Below are 23,076 nucleotides of genomic sequence, written 5' to 3'. Positions count from 1 at the left end.
AGGCATGTTAAGGGGCCTGAGGTGTTGGGAGCCCAGGTGGTGCTTAACTTGAATCTTTGTACACTGTGGCTGAGGCCCAGGGAGAAGAGCATCCACAAGAGCTCAGCTAGAGTCTCATGGGGGAGGGAACTTTGTCTGTATACAGAGAGGCTGTCTTGGATTTGGGTCTTCAAATCAATACAGATACTTTTGAAACAAAATATACCAAGTTCTAGACCTATAACCACCAGACTAGGCATCTAAGAAGGAAAACTTCTATGTCTGTTACAGTGCTGGAACGCCACCAGCTTTGGCCACCAATGCCTCCCTACAGCCCCATGAGGGAGAAACACAGTCACATCTCCCACTGCGTCTAAGAAGCACAAGAGAGTGACACATGCGTAGGCTGCAGAATTCCCTTACGGAAAGACCTCAGGAGCTTCAACTTAACCCAGGCTAGATGAGCAGATGCCTCAGGCCCTCCAACCTCAGCCTGTGCGTGACACACCTCTCATCCCGGAGTTTCCGCATGCTCCTGCCAGGTCTCACTTGCTTCTCAACCTGTCCCTGACACCGCGAGCCCCTTCACTCGGTTCTCACCCCTCCCCTGCCTCCCTACACTCATCACCACCTTGGAACTGCAGTCCCCTGCCTCCTGTTCCTTCAGCTCCTTTCAGCTCCAGCTGGAGAAACAGCATGCAGATCCCTGCATCTTCAAGGCAGCACAGGAGCCTTCTGCCAGTCACCAAGTACCTCTCAGTTATAAGTTTTCTAGCCCTCAGTTCCCAGGGTGTGTGCCAATGCTCTGATGTCGCCTGGCCCACTACCTTCCCTCCGTTCCTGGTACCTTCTCCCTGGGAACCTTGGACGCTAGACCTTCCTACCTAATCAGGAGCCTGGCAGCCATTAGGTCTTACGTGAGGACAGCCTTTCTCAAAAAACAAACATTGTTGAAGTGCAACACCTGTAAGCCCAAAGAAATTCCTGGAAATAACACTGATGAGTGTGTCCTTATCAAACTTTAAACATACCATGCTCCGAGGCCCTGACACTGTCTTTCTAAAGCACAGGTTTTGTTGCTGTCTTTGTGGCTGAGGCCAAGTGTCAAGCACAGTATGTCTCCAGTTCACAGACTCCAGCCCTAGGCAAAAGCAGAAACTAAGCAGAAAGAGGAAACTGGGACATTTCAATGAGGTGGCGGCTTTAACTTTGATGTACAGAAGGAGATGACTTAGCACAGTGTGGAAACAAGAACCTCAGATCTCTCGTCCTCCAAATGCATGAGCCAACTACCAGATGATAAGCCCTCAGCCCTCAGGTGCCTTTGAGCAGCACCCTGTGCCGCCTCAGAACAGCCGTGGCCAGTGGGGAGGTCAGTGCGTGGGATTCAGAACCAAACTGTCCAGTAAAAGCTGCAGCCCTGTCACTTAGCAGCAGAGTGACCTTGGCAAAGGATCTAGTATCCCAGCACCACGCCAGTATGTGACATGGGTCTCGTACTCATTTCTACTCATGAAGTCGGTATCAGGATTAAATAGTAGTTATTATGTTTCTACCATAGCATGTTTTATCTTAATTAGGGGAAAGTTGCCAACTGTTTGCCTCTATCCTGATGCACTGGTCAGATGTGTCCGTTGCCTTCTTCCCTTCTTCATGCTAAACACACATTAGGCCATTAGATCTTATCAGTGATCAAAGAGGGGGAAAAAAGTCGCTTATGAGAAAGTTCACCCCATGTCTATACTGACACCAGCACCAAATCCTATAGCAGGTGACAATTTTCAAGCCTGCTAGTTCTTCCTGAGTGTGCACTTGTGCACACAGTGGGAAGCTTTTCACTCTTATTTGCTGGCATTGCCCTACGGCACACGTCTCACTAGATGCACCATGCTGTGACCTTCCAGCCACAGCACGTGCAGCACAGTCCTTGCCCTTCTTGGCTGTCTATCGCTCTGTGGTGTGTGTTGGATCTGCTCGCCCTTCCCCTTGATGCTGGGCATTCAGATATGCACATTCTCCTGTTACTAACAAGGAAGCTGGAATGAACACCCTTTCCCATTAGCTTTCCACTGAGGCTTCACAGACCAAGCTCTTTCCTGTGTATAGAACTGGCAAGATCACCTTGCTGTCCTATAGTAGCAGGTGACCCTGAGACCCGAGGGTCAAGCGCTCTACTCTCCACGGTGCCAGCTTCACTACCTGTCAAAAGCCTGAGCTTCCAGGGAGAGTGCTGGGGATGGGGTCCCTGAGAGTCTCCATCAGTCGAAATGTCTTCACCTACCTAAGTGCCACTTGCATTACATCACAACCTTCCCCTTCAGTGTCATTATGCCTTTGACATGCTTATTGTCATTCTGAGTATAAAGATGTTTCTACTTGCCGATGGTCAAATGTTCCCAGTTCCCTTAGTTACTCCGAGGTCTTTTTTCCTCCCCCTTCTCATGGGTTATTCAGCTATGAATATCTTCCATTTTCGAAGTCTTCTCTAGGCTTATCTCTTGAATTCCTCTAGAAGTTACTATTGACAGTATGTGAGGGGTCACCTGGGGACAAATCTAGCTTTCCCATAGACAGATAGCCAGCCATCAGAGCAGCATTTTCACACTTGTGGGGAGTGCTGGCAGATTTGAAAATGTTAACTGCTATAGGATTTGCTGATGAGGTGACTGTAGACAGATGGTTGAAAAACTAAAATTTTCTCTGATTTTATCACCGATACAGCCCAGGACCTTGATCTATAGTGCCAGTTTTTAATCCAATCACTAATTCTGTCTCACAGAATCAAAACACTAGGGTGTCATGTCTGAGGTTTTCCTGTATACCTGGCACTGCCAGGTTAGCCTTTGACAGGAGCTCCCTCGTCTTCCTGTGCTTTTATCATGTCTCTGATTGAAGAGGCTTCTCGATGATGTTTTTGCTATGCGATAAAACTGGAATTTCTCTTATTATCTGCAAAGGCATCACCATTTATTTCGTTGCCTATGTTTGGTCTTTACGGGACCCTGTGACGCCTAAGCTGAAGAGTCACCACTTCCTTTCTGAGTCTTGTTGCTCCGTTCCTTATGCTTCAGACTGTCACACTTCTTGTCCCCATCCCATGATTCTTTGAAAGTATTAGTTTCTCCTTAGCTTTCACAACAATTGCAACATGCCCGAGACCATCAGCTAATAGGGAGGAAGGGTTGCCCTGGCTCATGGCTTCAGAATGCAGAAGCACTTGCTCTTGTTGACTTGGACCTGTGGTAGCAAAGGTCATCGTGATGGGAACATATGACGTAGGGGGCCTGTTCACCTCATCATGGTTAAAAAGCAAGAAAGGATAATGGGTGAGAGGCCAAGCAATCCTCTTGCAGGATGTGCCCTGAGTAAGGCCTTGCCTTTAGCTGCAGGCAGTTACATTCAGTCATAAGGCTTTGGTCTGTGGACTCATGAGTAGCTGTACCATAGGATGTTGTTGACTTCATTTGCTGTGTTTGTAGAGACAATGTAGATAGAGTTCTAGCTTCTGTTTATATAAAGTCCATATTCTACATATCGTTAAACTTTCATAGTCTTTCTCAGTGTTGGACAAATGAAAGACCCTTGGGAACCAGCTATTATTTCCTAAGGGAATGAAGTAATCTGTGGAGGAGAAATGTCCTTAAAGGCGTTTCGTACTTAGTTCCAAACTATGTTATTTCTTTATTTTTATTTTCTGTGTATGAGTATTTTGTCTGCAGGTATGTATGTGTACTATGGCATGCAATACCTGTGGATGCCAGAAGAGGGCAATGGATCCCCTGGGACAGGTGTTACAGATGGCTGTTAACTTCCCTGTGAGGGGGTGGGGAGGGGATGCCAATAAAACCAAGGTCTCTAAAGAGCAGTTAAGGTGCTCTTAACTGCTGGGCCCTCTCCCTGCCACAGAGAGCTTGCAACAGTGACTGCACAGGATGGATTGGATTCCAGAAGGTTCCCTAGGCTAGAGTTACATAGGCCACCTCCTATCTGCTTCCCATCCTATTTTCCTGAAACGTATGGCATTGTGCTCAGAAGAAAGTCCAATGTGGCATGATTACTCCCTGAAATAGGTAGCCATAAGGGATAAAAAACCACTTGAAAAAGTGTGATGTGGCCCTTGGTTCTCAACGAAGCTGTATTTCTGGCCTTCACTAAGACCTGTGTAAACAGTTCAAGTAAGTTTATTGCCTGAGTTCACTAGCACCTTGACTCTTGTCGTCACTGTTTTTCTGAGACAAGACCTCACTGCATAGACCAGGTTGGGCTGGAATTAACAGAATCTGCTTACTTGTACCTCCCAAGTGCTTAAACTATCGGCGTGGCATGCCCCCACATCGAGCCTATCTTGAACTGTTCGTAACAGTCATGAGCGGGTAATGGAAGAGGGGAACATGCTATCTGCAGCTGAACCCTAAATCCTGCTCCTGTGTGATGTGGAGTTGCTTTCAACTCGACACTGTGAAAGATTTTGGAACAAAAGCCTGAAGGCTGCGTCCTCTCGACTTCCTGGTCAGTAAAGTGGCTGGGTTGTTCGTTTACACTGATGAGCAGCAAGTAGAAGCAGCAGCTGTGTGAGGAGCAGCACTTACCACCAAGTGTTGTTAGCTGCAGTCCTCACATGGGCCCTGCACATCTCACAGTGAACACTGACGGGTGGGCTGGCGCCTCATCTTTGCCTACAGAGACCACCACGGATCACGAGGAGCTCTGGCATCTTTCACCAAATTTCCCAGAAGGTTCCGAGATTCCCACCTAGAAACAAAGTGAAGAGAGGGGATGTCTCCTTCTCCATGTAGCACCTATGGCCGTGTTTTAATGGGGCTAGTGTGCCTGCGGATCGCGTGCCCTTTTTGTTCCTTTTTGCATTGTATTTGTGATTTTGCTTTGGCAGTTTCATCTATAAAACAGCACAGTTACCAGAACATGGAGAGAAGATGCCGGGTGCCCCGGGAGACTCAGCTTCTTTTACCGTGTTTCTAGAAGAAAAGATATATTTTAATATATTACACTGAAATTTTTTTACATTTTTATTACATAAACTTAAGAATCTTTATGTAAAATATCCTCAGCATAGAAGACTTTGATTTTTCATTAGTTTCATTGTGTCCTGTCAGCAGTGTGGTAAGGTGTGTATACTCAGTTGCCTTTCACGTGCCGTGTGCAAAGGTTCTGTCCTACAGAGCATAGGTTGGAAGTCCATGGCTTAGGAGGTGTGCCTCTTCCTGTTAATATTAACCTGGTACATGGTGCTTTTCCACAGAGAACGTGGAAAGGAAACTTTTGAGTTCACAGTAAGCCACCTTTGGTTAAATAAGCAAAATAGAATTTAAAAAAAAAGGTGCCTTACTTTGGAGATTCTTTTTCCATGTGAGATGTTATATTGCTAGATTATTCTTATATTGTCTATCAGGAAATATATTTCTATCTGATAGAATCAATGTGTCCCTCATAGCTGGACAAAGTGGACAAGAGTGAGATGTTCTCTGAATGTTAATTAAGGCCTGGTGACAGCCTTCCCCTCCATGGCTGATGTGTCTTCTCATCCACTTGTATTGACAGACACTGCAGTGTTAGCTTGACTCTCAACCCTTTATTACTCAGGGAAAAAAAAAAATGTTGCTACAATTGAAAATCTAAAGTCGGCAGATTAACCCCGACATTTTTATGTCTAAGAATGAATTCCACTCAGAATTTATAGTCCAAGAGTTATACTGATTAAATTTCGAGTTGGCCTTGGCCCACCCCTAGTCACTCGTGTCCATATATTTTTCGTGACTGCAAAATAACTAGTATTTGTGAGAGAGTGCTTTGGGCTTGATCCAATGTGCTTAATTTAATCAGGATGGAAAGTAAGTCGGGACTGTCTGTCGTCTTAAGAGGGTAACTTGTAGATAGAGGATAGGGCAAACTATAGGGGATGGGCCTGGTAAGCAAGCGGGGCTCCTTCTCAAAGGGGTTGGTCTCATAAAGCTTCACCAGCTTAGGAATGAATCGGGGAAGGGAGGCCTGGACCGTGAGTGGGGAGAGCCCAGCCCTTCAGCTAACCTCAGTTCTTTGGAGGCTGAGGCAGAGGGATAATTTTGAGTTTGAGGCCAGCCTAGGTAGGCTTTCCAGCAACTTTCTTTACCTGGATTATGTGCTAAGTGAAAAGAGTGGTAGATCGTGGCCTGCACTATTGAATTACACTCTTTGGCAAGCCACCATCCCATCACAAATGCCTTAGGACTGCAAGAACCAGTAGGCACAGCTCTTCAGACTTACTTTCCCTGAGGACCAGTGGTAGAAAATAACATTAAAAAAAAAAAACAAAAAAACAAAAAAAACCAGTGTATTACAGAGTCAAAATACAACATTGTCTTTTGTTTGAAAAGATCAAACAGCAGCTTTCAAAGGCATGCCAAGTTTTGGGTGGGCCTCCCTGGGCTCTTCTTTCTATTCCTCTGCCTAGGATATGTGAGGGATAGAGAAACGTGGCCTCTGCTCCACCAGCAGTTCAAGTTAGGGGTCGAAACTGCACCACTTTCAAACACACGTGGCCCATTTCCTGGGCAGGTTTTGAATGGGTCAGATAGGCTTCTGCACTTAAATCTTGTGTCCTTGCTTCCACTTTTTATTTATTTGGCGGTGCTATGCATCAACCTCACAGCCCTGCCTTCTGCTTGCTAATTGCTGGAGCCTCAAACCCAACCCTAGCTCTAGGCAGCTTTGCTTGCATTTGGGTTGTTTGTTTGTTTGTGGGTTTTTGAGACATGTCTCATGTAAGCTCAGGCTGCTCTGGAAGTCACCATGAACCAAAGGATGGCCTGCTCTCTTTCTCGTTCTGACTACCTCTCCCAAGTAAGTGACGTAATTACCCAAATAAACCACCACAGCCAGCTTAGGCACTTGTTTGTTTGTTTTAAGACTGAGCCCTTTATGTTCCTCAGGGTGGCCCCTCACCGGTCTCAGGCTTTTGATCTTCCTGGTTCCAGCAACCAGATGCTGGGGTTACCACTGCAGGCCACCATGCTGTGATCTTCTGGTTTTAATCGGCTTGCTCACTTACGAAGTCTCAACCTCAGAGCACATAACTTAGGAATCATGTTCTTGAGACAAATGGTAGTGTGTTCAAGTTCAGGCTTCTGGAAAGATCTCTTAGTTTCTTGAAATTTCACCTTCTGCCCAAGGAGACAAGGGCCATATCTTTTACCTCACAGGGAAAGTACCATCTCTCTTACCCCACAGGGAGAGCGCCATCTCTTTCCCACAGGGAGAGAACCATCTCTTACCCCACAGGGAGGGCACCATCTCTTACCCACAGGGAGGGAACCATCTCTTACCCCACAGGGAGAGAACCATCTCTTACCCACAGGGAGAGAACCATCTCTTACCCCACAGGGAGAGAACCATCTCTTACCCACAGGGAGAGAACCATCTCTTACCCCACAGGGAGGGAACCATCTCTTACCCCACAGGGAGGGTGCCATCTCTTACCACACAGGGAGAGTGCAGTGTCTTACCTCATTTGGGCTATAGAACATTGAATGCCACAGTACATGAAAGGTTGAGCAAGGTGGGCCCTCCTTTTTCGCCTTTGCCGCTTTTAGTCTGTAAAACTGTTTTGTTGTTCTTGAATCTTTTTGAGGGTCAATCCAGAGCAGTGTGGTTCTCAGCCTTCCTAACACTGCGACCCTTTAACACTGTGGTTCCTCATATTGTGGTGACCCCAACCATAAAATTATTTTCATTGCTACTTCATAACTGTAGCTTTGCTACTCTTATAAATTGTAATGTAAATATCTGATCTGAAGGATATCTGATGTGTGACCCCTGTGGAAGTGTTGTTTGACCCCCAAAGGGGTTATGGCACACAGGTTGAAAAACCGTTGATCTAAACCATTGCTAATCATACATGTATACTTGTGTCCCTTCAGAGATGCCCAAAATTGAGCATCTAAGAAATACATCTGTTGGTGTGTTGAATTTTACTGGCATGGGTAGCGTGTAGGCCTTGGGGTCTGTGAGTGCACTGGCATATGGGAGGAACACAGTCAAGACACAGGAGCAAGCCATCAATAAAGGTCAGACCAAGACCGCCTTATTTGCTTGTGATCGACACCAAGCCCATGCCAGAAAGAACTGTAGACCCAGAAGCCAGGCTGGATAGGGTTTATAAACCCCAAACCCACAATCACGTCATACCAGAGTCAATCCTGGGGGCAGAAGTCTTCAAAAGTTTCAGTCAGTTGATTAAAAGAATTCATTTTGTACTGTGACAGGATGGACCTCTGAAGCTTGGGGGCGCCTGCTTGAGGACATCCGGCCCCTCGGCTGTGCTTAGCCTGGCTGTGGAGCCAGTGGGTGAAGACAGCTGTCCTACCATATATCAGGACTACAAAGAGCCCACACAGATGATGTTTCTGTAACAGCGTCAGCATAACATAGCCTAGTTCTTATGTTGCTTCTGACAATGGTGGTGATGAAGACCATAAAAAAGAAAAAAGTTCCTGTGTTTTCAAGTGCACCTATTTTATTTGAACCAGAGTGACCTAAAGTACTAGGTACTGTCAGGCGCACTTTCCTTTGTTTACCTGGTCACTGGGGATTACTTTGTCCTATTGATCTTAAATGAGGGCACCTGGGTATTTGTCTTCAACTGAGGAACACACCGGATTGTCAGTTCCATAGAGTGTGTGTGTGTGTGTGTGTGTGTGTGTGTGTGTTACAAATAGAGGTCAAAGGACATTGTTTGAGGCAGAGTCTCTGTATTGTTTTCTGCTGTACATCAGGCTAGCAGACCCAACAGCTTCTGGGGATTGTCCTTTCTCACCATGTATCTCCTCATAGCATTCTGGAATTATGGATAATTCAACTGGAATTTGCAGGGACTCTGGGGATTCCAACTCATGTCCCCATGCTTGTATCCCAAGCCTTTTAAGCTCCTGAGTCATATCCCCATGACAAGGATATACTTGACTAGGCTCCTGTAAGGGGGACGATAGACTATCTCACTTCCTAACTTTTCCAGAGACTAAATATAAAGTGGGAAAAGTCAAAACCAGCTCATATATGTTTTAATTAGTTTTTAAACTTTAAACTTACTTACACTTCAACCCATTCCATGAAACAATCCTTTATGTTGTATAACTTTAAATGCGTATACACACACACACACACACACACACACACACACACACACACACACACACACCCATAGTAGACACCTAACTGCCACTTTCTCACTTGAGAGGGCCACACTCATGGCCCAGATGTATACTGACCTTTTGCGAGGAGTGGCTGTTTCTAAATGCCAGCATATAAAGTGTGTGATATGCCTCATAGCTCCTTAATAAACTCCCTAACTTTGCTTTTTTTCTGACTCATCCTAAAATCCTTTTCCATAGCAAACTCAAGGACCCAACTTTTCTTGAGTAGTGGTCCCTAAGGAGGAATGGAACTCCTCATGGTGGAGAAGACAGTGATGGACTGCATCTCTTTGCCTCCACTAGAAGAGATTATATTGACATACCAACTTTTCTCTAAGATTCCATGTAGATGCTGTGACTTATCTTTGTCTTTTTCACTCAAGATTTTTATGGATGGATAGCTAGATAGATAGATAGATAGACGATAAATATCCTTGAAAAGAACGTAATAAGAAAACAAAATGATTTTTCTATGTATATGTATTCTCAGATATGTACATGTGTATGGATATGCCTGCCATGCATGTAGAAGCCGTATATAAATTTTGGGTGTTTTTCTCAATTGCTTTCCAACATTTTTTGGAGATGGATCATCTCTCTGAACCCAGTGAGCCTGGCTGCCCAGGAAACTCTAGGGTTCCTTCGTGCTCCCAACCTCCCCAACGTCAGGACTACAGTCTTGCTGCCATGCCTGGCTTTTCATGTGAGCGCTGGGATCTATATTAAGGTCCTTGTGGTCATGGCCAGCATTTGCTGACTCTTCAGCCCTCAAAGTTCTCTTGTGACATTTGGCAGCTTCCCTTTATATGCTGTGTAATTTCTTCAGATACTGTTGTGTGTTCATGCACAAATGCCACACAGTTAAAGATATGTCAAAGTCAGCCACTTGTGTCTTTAAGCTAGTTTGGCGCTTAATAAAGATGATGTTCACATTTCACCTATTTCTTCTAACTGATGAGAACTTTGAAAGTGCTGTCAAGGCAGGATGAGAGGCAGTAGCCATTTTATTAAATAAAATTATTATTAATAGTATGAATCACACTACTATTATCTTATCAGATGTCTCTCTACATTTTTCCTTTGCAGAGGACCCCAGGCCATTGTAATTACAATGGAAATGAGTTTTGGCTAGTTTAAACGTCTAAAACAAATTTCCTGTATAAGCATGAAAAATGGCCTGTGTCCGCTTAATCGTTTCAAGCATTGCATTGTAGCACTTTATACTTGACAGCGGCTCATTTCTTGTCTCTTTTTGTAGATCCAGTTAACTTGCAGGTCACTGATGGAGATGCATTCCGTTGCTGTGGGTGACGCAACTCTCTGACACAAGTGTTTATTTCTACACTTTTTTTATATTAATATCATTGATTGGGAGTAATTTTCTTGATAAGGGTCTCCTTTATCTCTTCTTCTCTGGCCACCCCTCGGAGCCCATGTTCAGAAATTATCCTCTCTTGCACGCTATCTTAGTGTCTGTGGAAAGTCATCCAAAGTGGGGCATATGCCCCTTCTTAATTGGTTCCTTTCCAAACCCTCAGTATCTGTGAAACAAAGAGCAGAAAAGAGGACCCGCTGTAGCGTTGACATAATTCTTCTTTTTCCTCTTTTTTATTTCCCTCTGCGCCCATTGCCCAATGTCTGAGGGCTTTAATATAAACAAAGAACAATTGTGCTAGATAAAGATGGCAAACGGAAAGGCAGGAAATTAAAGTGAGCTTGACTGTGACCAAGATTTGAATTCTTCAGACATGGCCTTGCATGTGTGCTGCACACATGACAAGATGCAGGGCTGGTCGCGTCAAGGGTACACCAATGAGCTGAACCAGTGTTGTCCCAAAGACTACATAGCTTAGCAGATAATGAAGATGAGTCACTAGAATTTCCGAACTTGGGTTGAATGGGATGAGCTTTATGCAAGAGAGAGAAAGGCGGGTGCTTGCTCTCAAGGGTGTGGGGGAGCGAACTCTTGATCCTTGGTGAGAAGTCACAGGTAGTACTGCGGCTATGTGGGGGTGGGGGATGGAGGAGATGGAAACTCCAGAGGGGGCCTGGGGAAAGCATCCTAGAGACAGAAAAGACCAGGAAAGGGAACCTGCCTGGGGGAAAACAAAGCACCTCCGTTTGCCAGATGCAAGCAAGGTAGAAGGCAAGTAGAAACGAGCAAGGGATAAAGTTTTAAAAATGATGTTGAAAATAGTTCAAAAAGGCCTTGACTGCATTCTGAAGTGAGCACTAGGAAGGTGTTGGATTTGTGGTTTACGTTTTGCTAAAGAGAAACCCAGTTTGAGCTATTATTTAGGACATCGGGATGGCTGCAGTGCGTTCTAACTAAAATCAGTTAGATAAGATGTGTAGGTAGAATGCAGAGGTTCAGAGCAGGAGGTAAAGTGGAGTTCTAGGCGTGGGGCTGAAGCAGCCATGAAGAGAGTGTATGGTGCCACGTGGCGTGCCAGAGGTTGGCAGGCTTGTCGTTGTATCAAGTGTCCCCTCTTCAGGCTGAACCAGAATGAGTCTCTTTGTAACTGAGTCCACCTCTAAGGGCTGAGGGCATGGCTAAGACTCATCTGCTTGCTCTGGCTTTGAGTGCCCGTCACACTCTAGACAGCGTGTGAGGATCCTCTCTCAGACTTTTTCTGATAGACTTCCTTTTATGCCCACATATTCAAAAGGATTTTTCTGGAGTTGAGGTGGCGCTCCTAGGCAGAATGTTTCCACAGCATAAACAGAGTCCTGGGCTCCTCTGTGTTCATTATGTTTCCGAGGACCATGTGTGCACAGTCCTGGAAGCTGTGGGAAGACACATCCCTTCCCAGCATGCAGTTCCTAGACTCCTTTATACACTTTCTGAGGCCCTCGGAAGATCGATACTTCTAGCAAGAATGTTTAATTTATTGAATATATTCACTTTTTAAAAAATCTACTGATTGTATGTGGTGTGGTGTGTGTGTGTGTGTGTGTAAATTGTGTGTTGTGGGTGTGTCAGAGGACAGCTTTAGGAGTTAATTCTCCCTTTCCGCCATGTGGGTCCCGGGGAAGGTGACAAATGCCTTTACACACTAAGCCATCTCCCTGACCCTAAATATATTCATTCTTTTAAAATAAGAAAAGAAATGAGAAATTTTAGAAGCAGAAAGGGCTTGGGGTAGAGGGTTGCAAACAGTACTTTGTTCAGGAAACATTTAAGTTCTTCCTGCCACAGAAATAATTTTTAAGTGCTAAACAAAAGCTAGACCATGAGCCGAAAGCATAAGCTGTGCCAGAAAGCGTGACTAACCACAGACGGTGACTTTAAAACCTTCATATTTTAGTCCCATTGTCTTGGCACATGCCTCCACCCCCTCTTAACTCATCCTCCAAAAAGTCTGACGTGGCTGCAGGGATCACTTTTATTGATCATGGTCTTCATGTGAAAAACACACATGGCTGATGACATCATATTGACAAGTGGATTCTTTGTTTTATGACTTGACCATGACTCTAGGAGTGAAAATGTGAAAAAAGAAAGTATTTCATCAGAACAGTGAAAGCATTAACAATTCTCTCAGAACTTCTAGGGTCCAGATAGTGAGTGCAAAGCACTTGTGATAAATTGTCTTCTCCACGGGGTGTGTCAGCCACATCAATAAATGGAAGCAATAGCTGTCATGAAATTAGAACCAAAATAGGAGAGAGTGGATTAATTTGGGGGGGAGGTACCTTTCAAACACTTGAGTATCTCCATTGTGCATGAAAAACTACATATGTGACCATTACTTGGGAGTTGTGAATGTTCCGTTTGCCCTGCCATGGAAGCGAGGGCAGAGAGAAAGCCATAAATTCAAAAGTATAATCAGGTTACACAAAGTGTAAGCACAGGTTATTCTCTGAGTTGTAATTGACTGTGTTCCTAGGAAGAAAGACAATACTATGTAATTTAGATGAAAAATCTTTGGGTTGTTTTGCCATTACATATAATACTAAGGCACAACAAAAAATAAAGTAAATAAGACTGCAAAGAAATGCAATTCTCTGAGCAACAAGACATGAATGATTTGTCTCATAACAATATTTAAAGCCTGTATGTTCCTTTTAAAGGAAGAGAACAGAAAAATCTGTACAAAGGGTCAAAAGAGAGAAAAAAGACAAAAAATTAGGTTATCACCTCCATGTAGTCATAAAAACACTAGCATGAAGTGACTGGGACTAGTTCAGTTGAGATTTAGTCTTTCTTTTTTAACCACTGCTCTTTCAAGCTTTTGGAGGTGGGGACATGTCCCCAGTTGGTGGAGTTGGTAGAGCACTCTGGTACCATAATCCAGGCCCTGGCTTTAATGCCCAGTACCTCAGAGCCCGTGTGCAGTGGTGCACACCTGCAGGGGCAGGGCCTGGGAAGTGGAGGCAAGAGAATCTGGAGGTCAGGGTCATCCTGTGCTACCAAGGGAGCCCAGGGCAGACCTGCGATTCCAGCACATCTTCCATGTTCCCACAACTTCCGTTTTCCATGTCCTCCACCTCTGGTGTCCCGGAGATGGAGAAGAACTTCCTAAAGAGGCATTTGTTTGAAACCTGTATTGTATGAACAAGTTTGTGGTGTGTTCTGCAGCTGTTGTACATAGGTGACATGGGACACCTGGGTAGGCATCTACACTTCTAACGTCCACTAGCCATTCCTCCGCCATCTTGGAAGATAGCGTCAAGTGTTCATTACATTCTGCACCCTGATCCTCTTCCTCCTCCTCTTTCTTCACTTTGGTTCCGAGGTAGGAAGAGATCCCAGAGCTCCGTGTGCTTTGGGATAAGTCGCAACTCCAGTCCTCACCTTTTCCCACTCTCCTCTCCAGCCCTCACCCCTGGTGGCCTCAGGGATAACTTCACTGTGCCCCTTTACTCAAGAGGCAGCCCCTCCCCTTTCCCTCACACCTTTAGCCCGTCCCATCCTTGCTCACCTACTCACCTGCTTAGCATTCACCTCTGGCCTTTCCGCCCTTTATCACTGGATTTTGCTTCTGTTTGTTGTTAGCGTTTGGCCTCAGAGATGCTGTCAGCTTAATGCACAAGGAGTGCATCTCACTGGGCGTGGTGCAGAGGTGTTATCTCTCTTTGTTCATCTTGATGGCCTCTTCCTGCCTGATTCCTTTCCACAACCCCCTGGCTAGTTCACCTCTCAATTTTCACTTCCTCAGTACCCTTAGGTAGACTTCTGGCTTTACACACCAGCATTTTCATGGCATTTCCTAAATTTATATCTCATACCCAGAGATCTCAGCTGTCCCAAATGCTGCTTGACCTCTCCTTTGGATGTCATTATCTGAATCCTAAGTGATCCTGTTTTCCCTCCCTGCCCTCGGAGCCTGCTTCACCCACACTGTCAATGGCAGTCTCTGACATCTCCATGCTTTCTGTAATGGCTCCTAGAGATGCTGATGTCAGGCGTGCTGACGTACTGAAGGCAGTACATAGGTGTCGCCACATACCATGAAAATACATAAAAGTGAACAAGGCCTCAACATCTCCACTGCTGCCACCATGAGTCATGCTTGGGTTATTGTGACAAGCTCACTCTGATGTCTGTTTCCACCAAGCTCGCTCTGGTGTCTGTTTCCGTTCAAGATAATGCTATTAAATATCTCCTCCACTCAGGTTGTATCTCCTCCACTCAGAATTCTCTGGTAGTTCCCATCTGAATCAGAATTCTTCCTGTTTATAGAAGTGACTCCCACATACCAATGCCATGTGCCATTTTTCCCAGTTCACTCCACTCCTTGGCAGCAGTTCAGGCTCACCGTAAACATCTCTTCCCACTGCTGGCACACGCCATGATGGTAAGGACGTGCCTCACTCCCCAGTGCAATTGTCTTAATAATTTCTTCTTGGTTCTTCTTGGTCATCACCCCAGCAGGGTCTAGCACTGAGAACCATGTGGCCCACAGACTCTGTTCAACCAGTTCTCTCCCTTTGAACACCAGAACATAAATTCTCAGCTTTTGTCCATTTCTTCACTGCCATGTTCCTAATGCACAGAACGAAACATAGTTAGGTGTCAGGAAACCACTTGTTAAATAGATGGAGAATATTGGTGATTATTTTCTTCCGTGTCCACAGTCACCCTCGCAGTAATCAGCTGAAGATTCCTTGTGGTGCCATTGTACCAGGGCTACCCCTCCCCTACACCAGCCTTTCCCAGCTTAGCAAAGGGAAGCCATTACAAATGCCGTGGGCAAGGTGGCCAGGAGCTCTGGTCATCAGCACTAGCCTTCACAGCCTCCGGGGAAAATCTATGCAAACAGTCCAGTAGTCAAAGTTAGGTCCAGACCTAGTGTCAGTGAGGGAGCACATCATAATCTCCACCTGGTGTGCTGCTGTTATTTAACATTGAGCACAAGGCCAAAACTCTTCTTTCTGCCAAGTTGAAACTAATCAGATGCTGTACTGGACAGTCACTCCCTGTCTTCTGAGTTTCCCTTTTTTTTTTCCCTTCACACTAGACACTGTATCAGAGACCTTTAATGATGATTTTTTGAAACCACCCATCTTTCTTCATCAGTAAGAACAGTCTGTGCTATTAAATTTTATAGATTAGGGTGTCTTGGTCATGGTTCTATTGCTGTGAAGAGAAATAGACCAAGGCAACTGTTATAAGAGAGAGTGATTAATTGGGGCCTTGCTGTTAATGGGCCCTGCTCTTTTCTCAAAACCTATTGGATGGCAGAAGCAAACACGTGACTATTAGTGGGCCCTTCTCTTTTATCAGTTATGTCATCTTATTTTTTTGTGTGTGGGAATTTTTTTTAACTTCAAGTTTTTTTTCCCCTAAATTCTTTTTTTCTCAATTGGTATATTTAATGACAACTTATTAAGAAGAGAAGAAGAAGAAGAAGAAGAAGAAGAAGAAGAAGAAGAAGAAGAAGAAGAAGAAGAAGAAAGAGAAGAAAAAGAAGAACAAAAACAAGAACAACAAGAAGAAGAACAAGAAGAAGTTGAAAAATCATTTTGCTACATTAAAATTATATTTGGAGAACTGGTAGCCTCTAGCTAGTGAGATAAATATTTTTTTCGGAAAACTGCACATTTAAAATTGGATATTAAGTAAAAATAGAAAAGGTTGGACCTCTACTTCTGAAGTGCAATGTTACATTTTGCATTTATAGGTTCTTGTCCTCTTATCACATATGCATTTTTTCTATTGATTTTTCTGAGCCATACATTTAACATTACAATTTCCTCCACATAAGCCACCTGGGGCTATGCTATCTAGGCTAGGGAAGCCAGTGTTCTTAAGATTATCATTATCTTTTAAATAATATTTAATTTTTTATCACATAAAATAATTGTCATTAATACTTTTAACATTTAACTGAACATCGAGTTTGAGGGTTACCCATGCAAGAAAAAAATAACAGGATGTCATTTCCTCTTGACATTGTCAGATAATAATAATAATAATAATAATAATAATAATAATAATAATAATAATAATACATAGTCATTGGAAGTTCCTTCTGAAGCCTTTTACTTACAGTGTGCATAATTGTGAATGACAAAGAAAAGTGTGTGGCTAGAATGCACCTCTTTTACTAAAAGCTACTAACTAAAGCTGACACTACAAGGCCATAGACAGGGCACATGGGACAATCGCATGCCCTTTGTAGGAGAGAAACATACAAGGGCGGCCTGGGGTCTTCTATATCTCCTCTCTCCTCTAACCTACACCCAGCTTCATCAGGCCAGACAGCCATCTTCTCTTGAGTAAAAAATCTTATAATGAGTTTAGTTGGAAAGAAACTTGTCCGTATGCTTCCAAGGGAGCAAGGAAACCCGGGCAGCTATGACTCCCCTTTCCCGGGTCCCACAATGCCCCTCTCCCCACTGTGACACCTTCTCTTCTGTTATGTGGGCACAGACATGGGACCAGGGCAGTTTGCCAAGCTCAGAGGAGCACATTAGTTAGTTAGAAAACACAGTGGAAAGGGACAACGGGCAGGTACAAACTTAGGCTCTTCATTACTTTAGACCGACAAAAATGCAAAAGGATTGTAGGATGGGAAGTTTGAACATTAAATTGCTGTATTTAGTAAGGGCTGTGTGGTGGTCTAGACACCAAAGGCCTCCATATCCTCACAAGGGGAGGAGAAACCTTTCTTTAAAAAAAAAAAAAAAAGTAGACGCTGTTGAATGACTTGAACATTACACCCAATACTCTTCATCCTGAAGTCACTTAGCAGAGGACATGGACACTTCATCAGACATAGATTTGACACTCCATCACATTATACTGCACGAAGAACAAGCGGTGTGTTGGAAAGGGGCATGCAAGTGAGCTGAGACCCAGCCACCGCGCCGAGGCCCTGGTTATCTCATTTAAACAGACATGAACTGTGGGCGCCGGTGGTGTGATCACCAGCTGCTGCCCGGGCCGTGAATAAATTGCTTAGAAGGATCCTTTTGCTTACCAGATGTGACCTAGATTCAGATTTCCGAAGGTGGGGGGTCTCTATTGTGCTAAAAAAAAACAATTGCTGGTAAAATGCATGGTAAATGAGCTTATCTCAGGCTTCCAGGTGTTTGGGCTAATATGTGACGGAGTTATTGCTTCATTTATAAAAAAAATAATTGAGGAAAATGTTCCAGCAAATCAAATTTGGATAAAGGCTTAGGAATAGCTATTGTGCTTTTAGCAAGTTTTTTAATGGAAGGAAGAGCAGGAGCTAAAAGAGATAATAAAAATATTTAAAAGTACATTTGAGAAGTCTCTTATAAAAGGGTCAGACGTGGGTGTGCTGTGGCAGAGTGATCTGTTGAAGAACAACATTTGCAATGCTTTCCGCACCTAGGAGAGCTGCTGAGAGAAAGAAAGAAAGAAAGAAAGAAAGAAAGAAAGAAAGAAAGAAAGGAAATCAAAGTCTGTCTGCTGGCTCTGATAAGTCGTATTAGTCTCTTAGATGCAGGGGGGAAATTAAATGTAATGTCTTTATTCTGTCTTACGCCCTTGCTCTCCTTTTCATCCGCAGGGGCTGTTACTCCAAAGCCAGCCCCCGAACCCGAGAAGCAAGCAGACCACACGGTTAAAATCGCTGGAGTGATTGCGGGCATCTTGCTCTTCGTTATCATCTTTCTTGGAGTTGTGCTAGTCATGAAGAAGAGGTGAGCTTGTATCTGGTTGCCAAAAGTGGATCTGTCCCCATCGGTCACCAGGTCACTTGGTGTGTGCGAAAAGATCCATTTACTGGGTAGGCAACGGTACCCAAGACATGGCTGTGAACATTTTAATCATGTAGCGTTTGCAGTTAGGGGCAGAAATTTAGAGTAAATGCTTGGGGGTTTGTGTGTGTGTGTGTGTGTGTGTGTATGTATGTGTGTATGTGTATATATATGTGTGTGTGTGTATGTGTGTGTATGTGTGTGCATATGTGTGTGTGTGTGACTATACAAAGCATATTCTGGCAAAATAAATGCAAGCACTTCATTTCTTCCCATGGGCTGATATGAAAGCTATGTGAGATTGTTTGATTCCCTGACAAGTGTTTGGCAGCTCTTGTCCCGGATGCTCCCAAGCTGAGAGAGAAAGAAGAATTCCCTCCCATTATAAAGAAAATGGTGAGGACACAATTTCAGGAGCCAGCGCCCTATGCTGGCCCCGTGCTGGAGCACCTAGTCCATACAGTGGCCCCATGAGAGCAAGGTTGTCGAGCAGCCCCAGAGTGAAAGGCAGGGCGCCCACGCGTGAAGTGGTAGGTCATCAGCGCAAGTTCAGTGTTGCAGTGGGACTCTGTCTCACTGAGAGCTCGTTCATTGGTGGAAGAGATAAGTAGATCTGGCTATGGAAAACAGTTCTTTCCTTCTCTAGTTGGAAAATATTCCATGTCTGCTTTTGGGTGAGCAAGGTTTTTTGTTTTGTTTTGTTTTTTAATATAACTTAATAATAAAATAGAGTCTTCGATTTCCATAAAGTGGCAAACAGAAATATAGATAATGTAAAACTGCTAAACTGCATAAGATCATGGGACTTGCTACTGCAACCTACAGTTTAAACACGGTGTAGCCGTGGGGATGTGGTCACGGGCGGAGGAGGTGAAGTAGGTGGCCGTGCCAGAGTCAGACCACGAACGTTGTATGTGGCCGTGGAAGGCTGCGGGACTCCACCATGAAGTCCAGCTGACTTTTCTGTTCGAATATGGGTGTAGGAAGGAGGGGTGCTGTTGAAAGGAGACTGTTAAATGAAGAGCGGGCGATGAGAGGTAAATTCCAGTAGCTATTTGGAGAGAGGAAGAAAAGTCTAGAAAAAAATAAAACCAACCCTAGTTCTTCTCACAGCAAGTCGGTGGCGATGATGCCATTCACCGGAATGCAAAGCAGGGAAGGAACCAGAAGACCCCTGAGAGCAAACGGGAACTGTCAGTCGTGGGCTTTTGGGGTTCGGGGTTCTGTTCCGCTGGCTTACTCCCCGGCAGGTGGGTGAGCTTTGTGGACTAGAAATAATCATTCCAACGCCGAAGCTCTTTCACGAGCTTGTAGAGCTCAGGCATGGCCAAGATGAAGCTCTACGCCTTGGGTTGGAGCCGTGTGTGAGTGAGTTCACATCCAAGCTGGGAGCCCAGCCACGCTGGCCAGCTTCTTCCCTGTGTCCTTTATCCTTTGCTTCCTTTGCCTCATCCTTTCGTTGGCTTGTTTTGTTTTGTGAAATGGGGTTTCACTCTACAGCCCCGGCTGGCCTTGCCCTCACGGTCCCGAGACCACCAGTTGAGGGCTAGGATTGCAGGAACGAGCTACCACGCCTAGCGTTCTTTGTCTTTGCGTCCTTAGTTCTCTCTCTTCCCCACATCTCAGCTGTTTCAGTTTCAGTTTATCCTTTTCCTTGTCCCTCCTCACTCACTTTCTTTTTCAGGGTCATCTTTGCCTGATCCTCACCTCAGTATTCATGTAGATGCTTATTTGGGGATGTCAGTGATTTTCCTATCATTTCTAACGTGTACTCAAGGAAAACCCCGCATCACAGAAGGTTTGTAACACCTAGATGTTCAAACTGAAGATTTCTGAGATTTATTTTGAATTCTTAGACTATATTGCATCTTCCTGTCTTCCAGCAAGCTCTCCGTGAGGAGCAGCTTGAAACACGGTAATCCGGTTGCCCCGGTGACCTCGGCTAAATGCTAACTAACCCTCTGAGGGGCTTTCTCTGCTGGATCTGTTCACTTTTCTTCCCAGGTCTCTCAGGTGGTTGCAGAGCTGATGTTATAAATTATGTATTTGTAGAGATTGCCTCTGGTAACATATGGCCTTGATACAACTTTAGACTAACTACCCATAAGTCAAGTCAGATTTTACATGATTATTTACTACACAGTAATCTTACCAGGGCTGTCTGCACAGCACGCATCACGGCTGTATTTGCTTTCTCCGAAATAGCGCGTTCTCCATAAGACAAATTAGCCAGCGTGTTCTGCCTATAAATGCAACGCTTTAAAATTTAGGCCTGAGCTACACGTGATACAAATTCATAAAACTTGGAATTGTTCAGGGTTTTTCACCAAAACTCAAGCCTAGGTTTTACAAGCGCCGCTCTTTTTTTAGACAGAATAGTTAAAACGGTGCATGAATCATGCATCAGTTGCTGGAATTCCACCGATGCGTAACAAGCACGTTCCATCCTTTACTCCTCGGGTGTTCAGTCACCTCAAGCCCTGCCATGTTGGTTGGTGACAGTGGATCTTTCAGCCACATTTCTTACTGCCCCACAGAAGACTCTCAATAAATAAGGAGACGCCAGCAGGGAGTTAGGAAAAAGAATGAGAGAGGGGGGAGGCAAAGAATTGCCTCACGTGTGGACTTCTGTTCAGAACTGGCTACTTTTTTTTACTATGTGAAAATTAGGATTTTCAAATTTTGTGGAATTTTCTGTTTGTGCTACTAGGTTGGCTTTCCTCTACTCACAGATATATTTATAACTGTCTGTCTACCTATCTATCTATCTATCATCTACTTGCCTGCCTATTTAGGAGGGTGCATGCATGTTCACAGAACAAGAAAAAGTGGGTGGTTAAAAAATGTATCAGTGTCTCTGGGCACGCCCCTGGAAATGTGTACACTGGATGACGAGCTGGCTGTCTGCTATGGTCAGCACTCCAAGCCAGTCAGCCTGGAGCTAGGCATGGCTCTGGCAAGTGCCAGTCCTGGCAAATGTCTTAGCATTTCTGTAAAGGGACATCGTTGCTTTCTGACTCAGCTCACCCCGTTTTGCCTTCTGAGGACAGTCTTGTGAGACAGCATCAGTGGAACGCAGTGGAGCACACGAAACCTCTCAGCTCATGGAATACTTCAGCACATGAGTGTGAGTGCTCAAAAGCCCATGACACTGAGAGGTGCTTTCCAATGTCCTATGACTCTCCCAAGTGTCTTAGGCTTTGCCTGGACTAGTATTTGAAAGCTTTGCTTTAAAAAATAATAAGACCCACACATTTATCTTTATATTATCTGTGAGCAAGTCACTGTCTTCTGTCCCTAGTCTAAGTGGCATGAGCCTCTGACAGTGCAGTGTGTAGGGGCAGCAAATGCTGAAGAAGACTCTGAGGAGAACACCCAGAAAATGCAAGCTTTATGCAGAGCCCATAACAGCATACTCCCATAATTAATTAACAATAATGCGAGTAAGAGGTTGTTTTAAATTTTTTTTACCATATTTTACTCACACCTGCTTTAGTGCATTTGTGTAAATAAAAATACCTGCATTTTCAACATTTTCCATAAGGAGTAATTTATCTCAACAACAGTTTGACAGACTTTAGGTGTACTGCCACTGCCAATTTGGCTGTGATTAATTACATTTGCGGATGTTTCTAAAATTGCAGTAGATCTTACATAAGTTTGAGAGCATTTGTATTAATTATAATTATATTCCTGTCGAAGCCACCATGGTACATAGCGACCTCAAAAGTTGTGACTGTTGGAAAACAATTAAGGAGATATGAATTATTATATAAGATAGCAAGCAGGAGCTTTTTTTTTTTTTTTTTTTTTTTTTACAGAAGCACCTGTTAGTGATACACATAACTATCTTAATCCTGAAATGCACACCCGGCCACCTGTCTGAGATACATTTAACAAATGCACGTCTACAAATGAAGCAAGTCATTAAACATTTAGTGCCCATTCTGTTGTGTTGAGGAAATCCACAATACAAAGTGGCAAACATTTCTGAAGACATCATGAAACAAAAAAATGATAAGGGGAAAAAGTTGATGAAAACACTGCTTTCAAAGAGACACCTGACGTGTGTGGCCGGAGGCTTGCGATGTTGACTGTGATCCCCTGCCCTGCCTTTTTACATGGGAGATAGCCTTTCCACTGACTGTAACCCAGTGTGACCTGTGTGTGAAAAACACCTTAGGTGTGATGCTTCATTCAAATTCCAAAAGCACACACCATGAAAGTAGGTGGAGAGGTATGTGTGTCAGTTTCTTTCTCGGTGGTATGTAAAGTATGTACATTAAGCATGTACTCGTCTAAATAAAGACCAGAGGTGGAGAATCTCACATGCCGTGGCATGCTCGATCCAGCACAGATGTGCGCACGAGTGAGGTTGGCCACATCTTTGATTAGCCCCATCCTCTGGGTCTCCTGAAGGCACAGCAGAGGAAGCCATTCTTTACCCACTAGGACACCCTGAGCAGAAGAGCATGCTTATTCTGTGGGTGCCTGCAGAGGGGTACACTGCAGTGGCCAGGGCATCAGTGCTGCTGGCCTTGGGGAAAGCTCTCAGGCCCAGAAGCTTCTGCACAGGCTTGCTGTGGCATTACACACAACAGTGCAGGAATCAAAGCCTGCCGTGACAGACCCAGAGAGGTGCCCGGTGATCTGCCTGCCGAGGGGGGATAGGTGTTTTCCGTTGTGTACTTGCTGCGAGGTCCAAGTAGACTGCCATTTCCTCTCCTCCAACTGC

General features: G+C 44.5%; 1 protein-coding gene across 1 annotated transcript in view; it reads left to right on the top strand.

Annotated features, from left to right (window-relative positions):
* Ptprm (protein tyrosine phosphatase receptor type M) overlaps window positions 1-23,076 on the top strand; it is a 680,548-nt gene that overhangs the window by 448,607 nt on the left and 208,865 nt on the right. Inside the window, exon 15 of the mRNA XM_051154461.1 lies at window positions 18,152-18,284. Within this exon, the coding sequence (XP_051010418.1) occupies window positions 18,152-18,284 (133 nt within the window). The remainder of the gene's footprint in view (window positions 1-18,151; window positions 18,285-23,076) is intronic.

The sequence above is a fragment of the Acomys russatus genome, chromosome 12, assembly GCF_903995435.1.
Source record: "Acomys russatus chromosome 12, mAcoRus1.1, whole genome shotgun sequence".
NCBI lineage: Eukaryota > Metazoa > Chordata > Mammalia > Rodentia > Muridae > Acomys > Acomys russatus.
The sequence above is the reverse complement of the archived record's forward strand: the minus strand, read 5'-3'. Positions and strand labels throughout refer to the sequence as shown.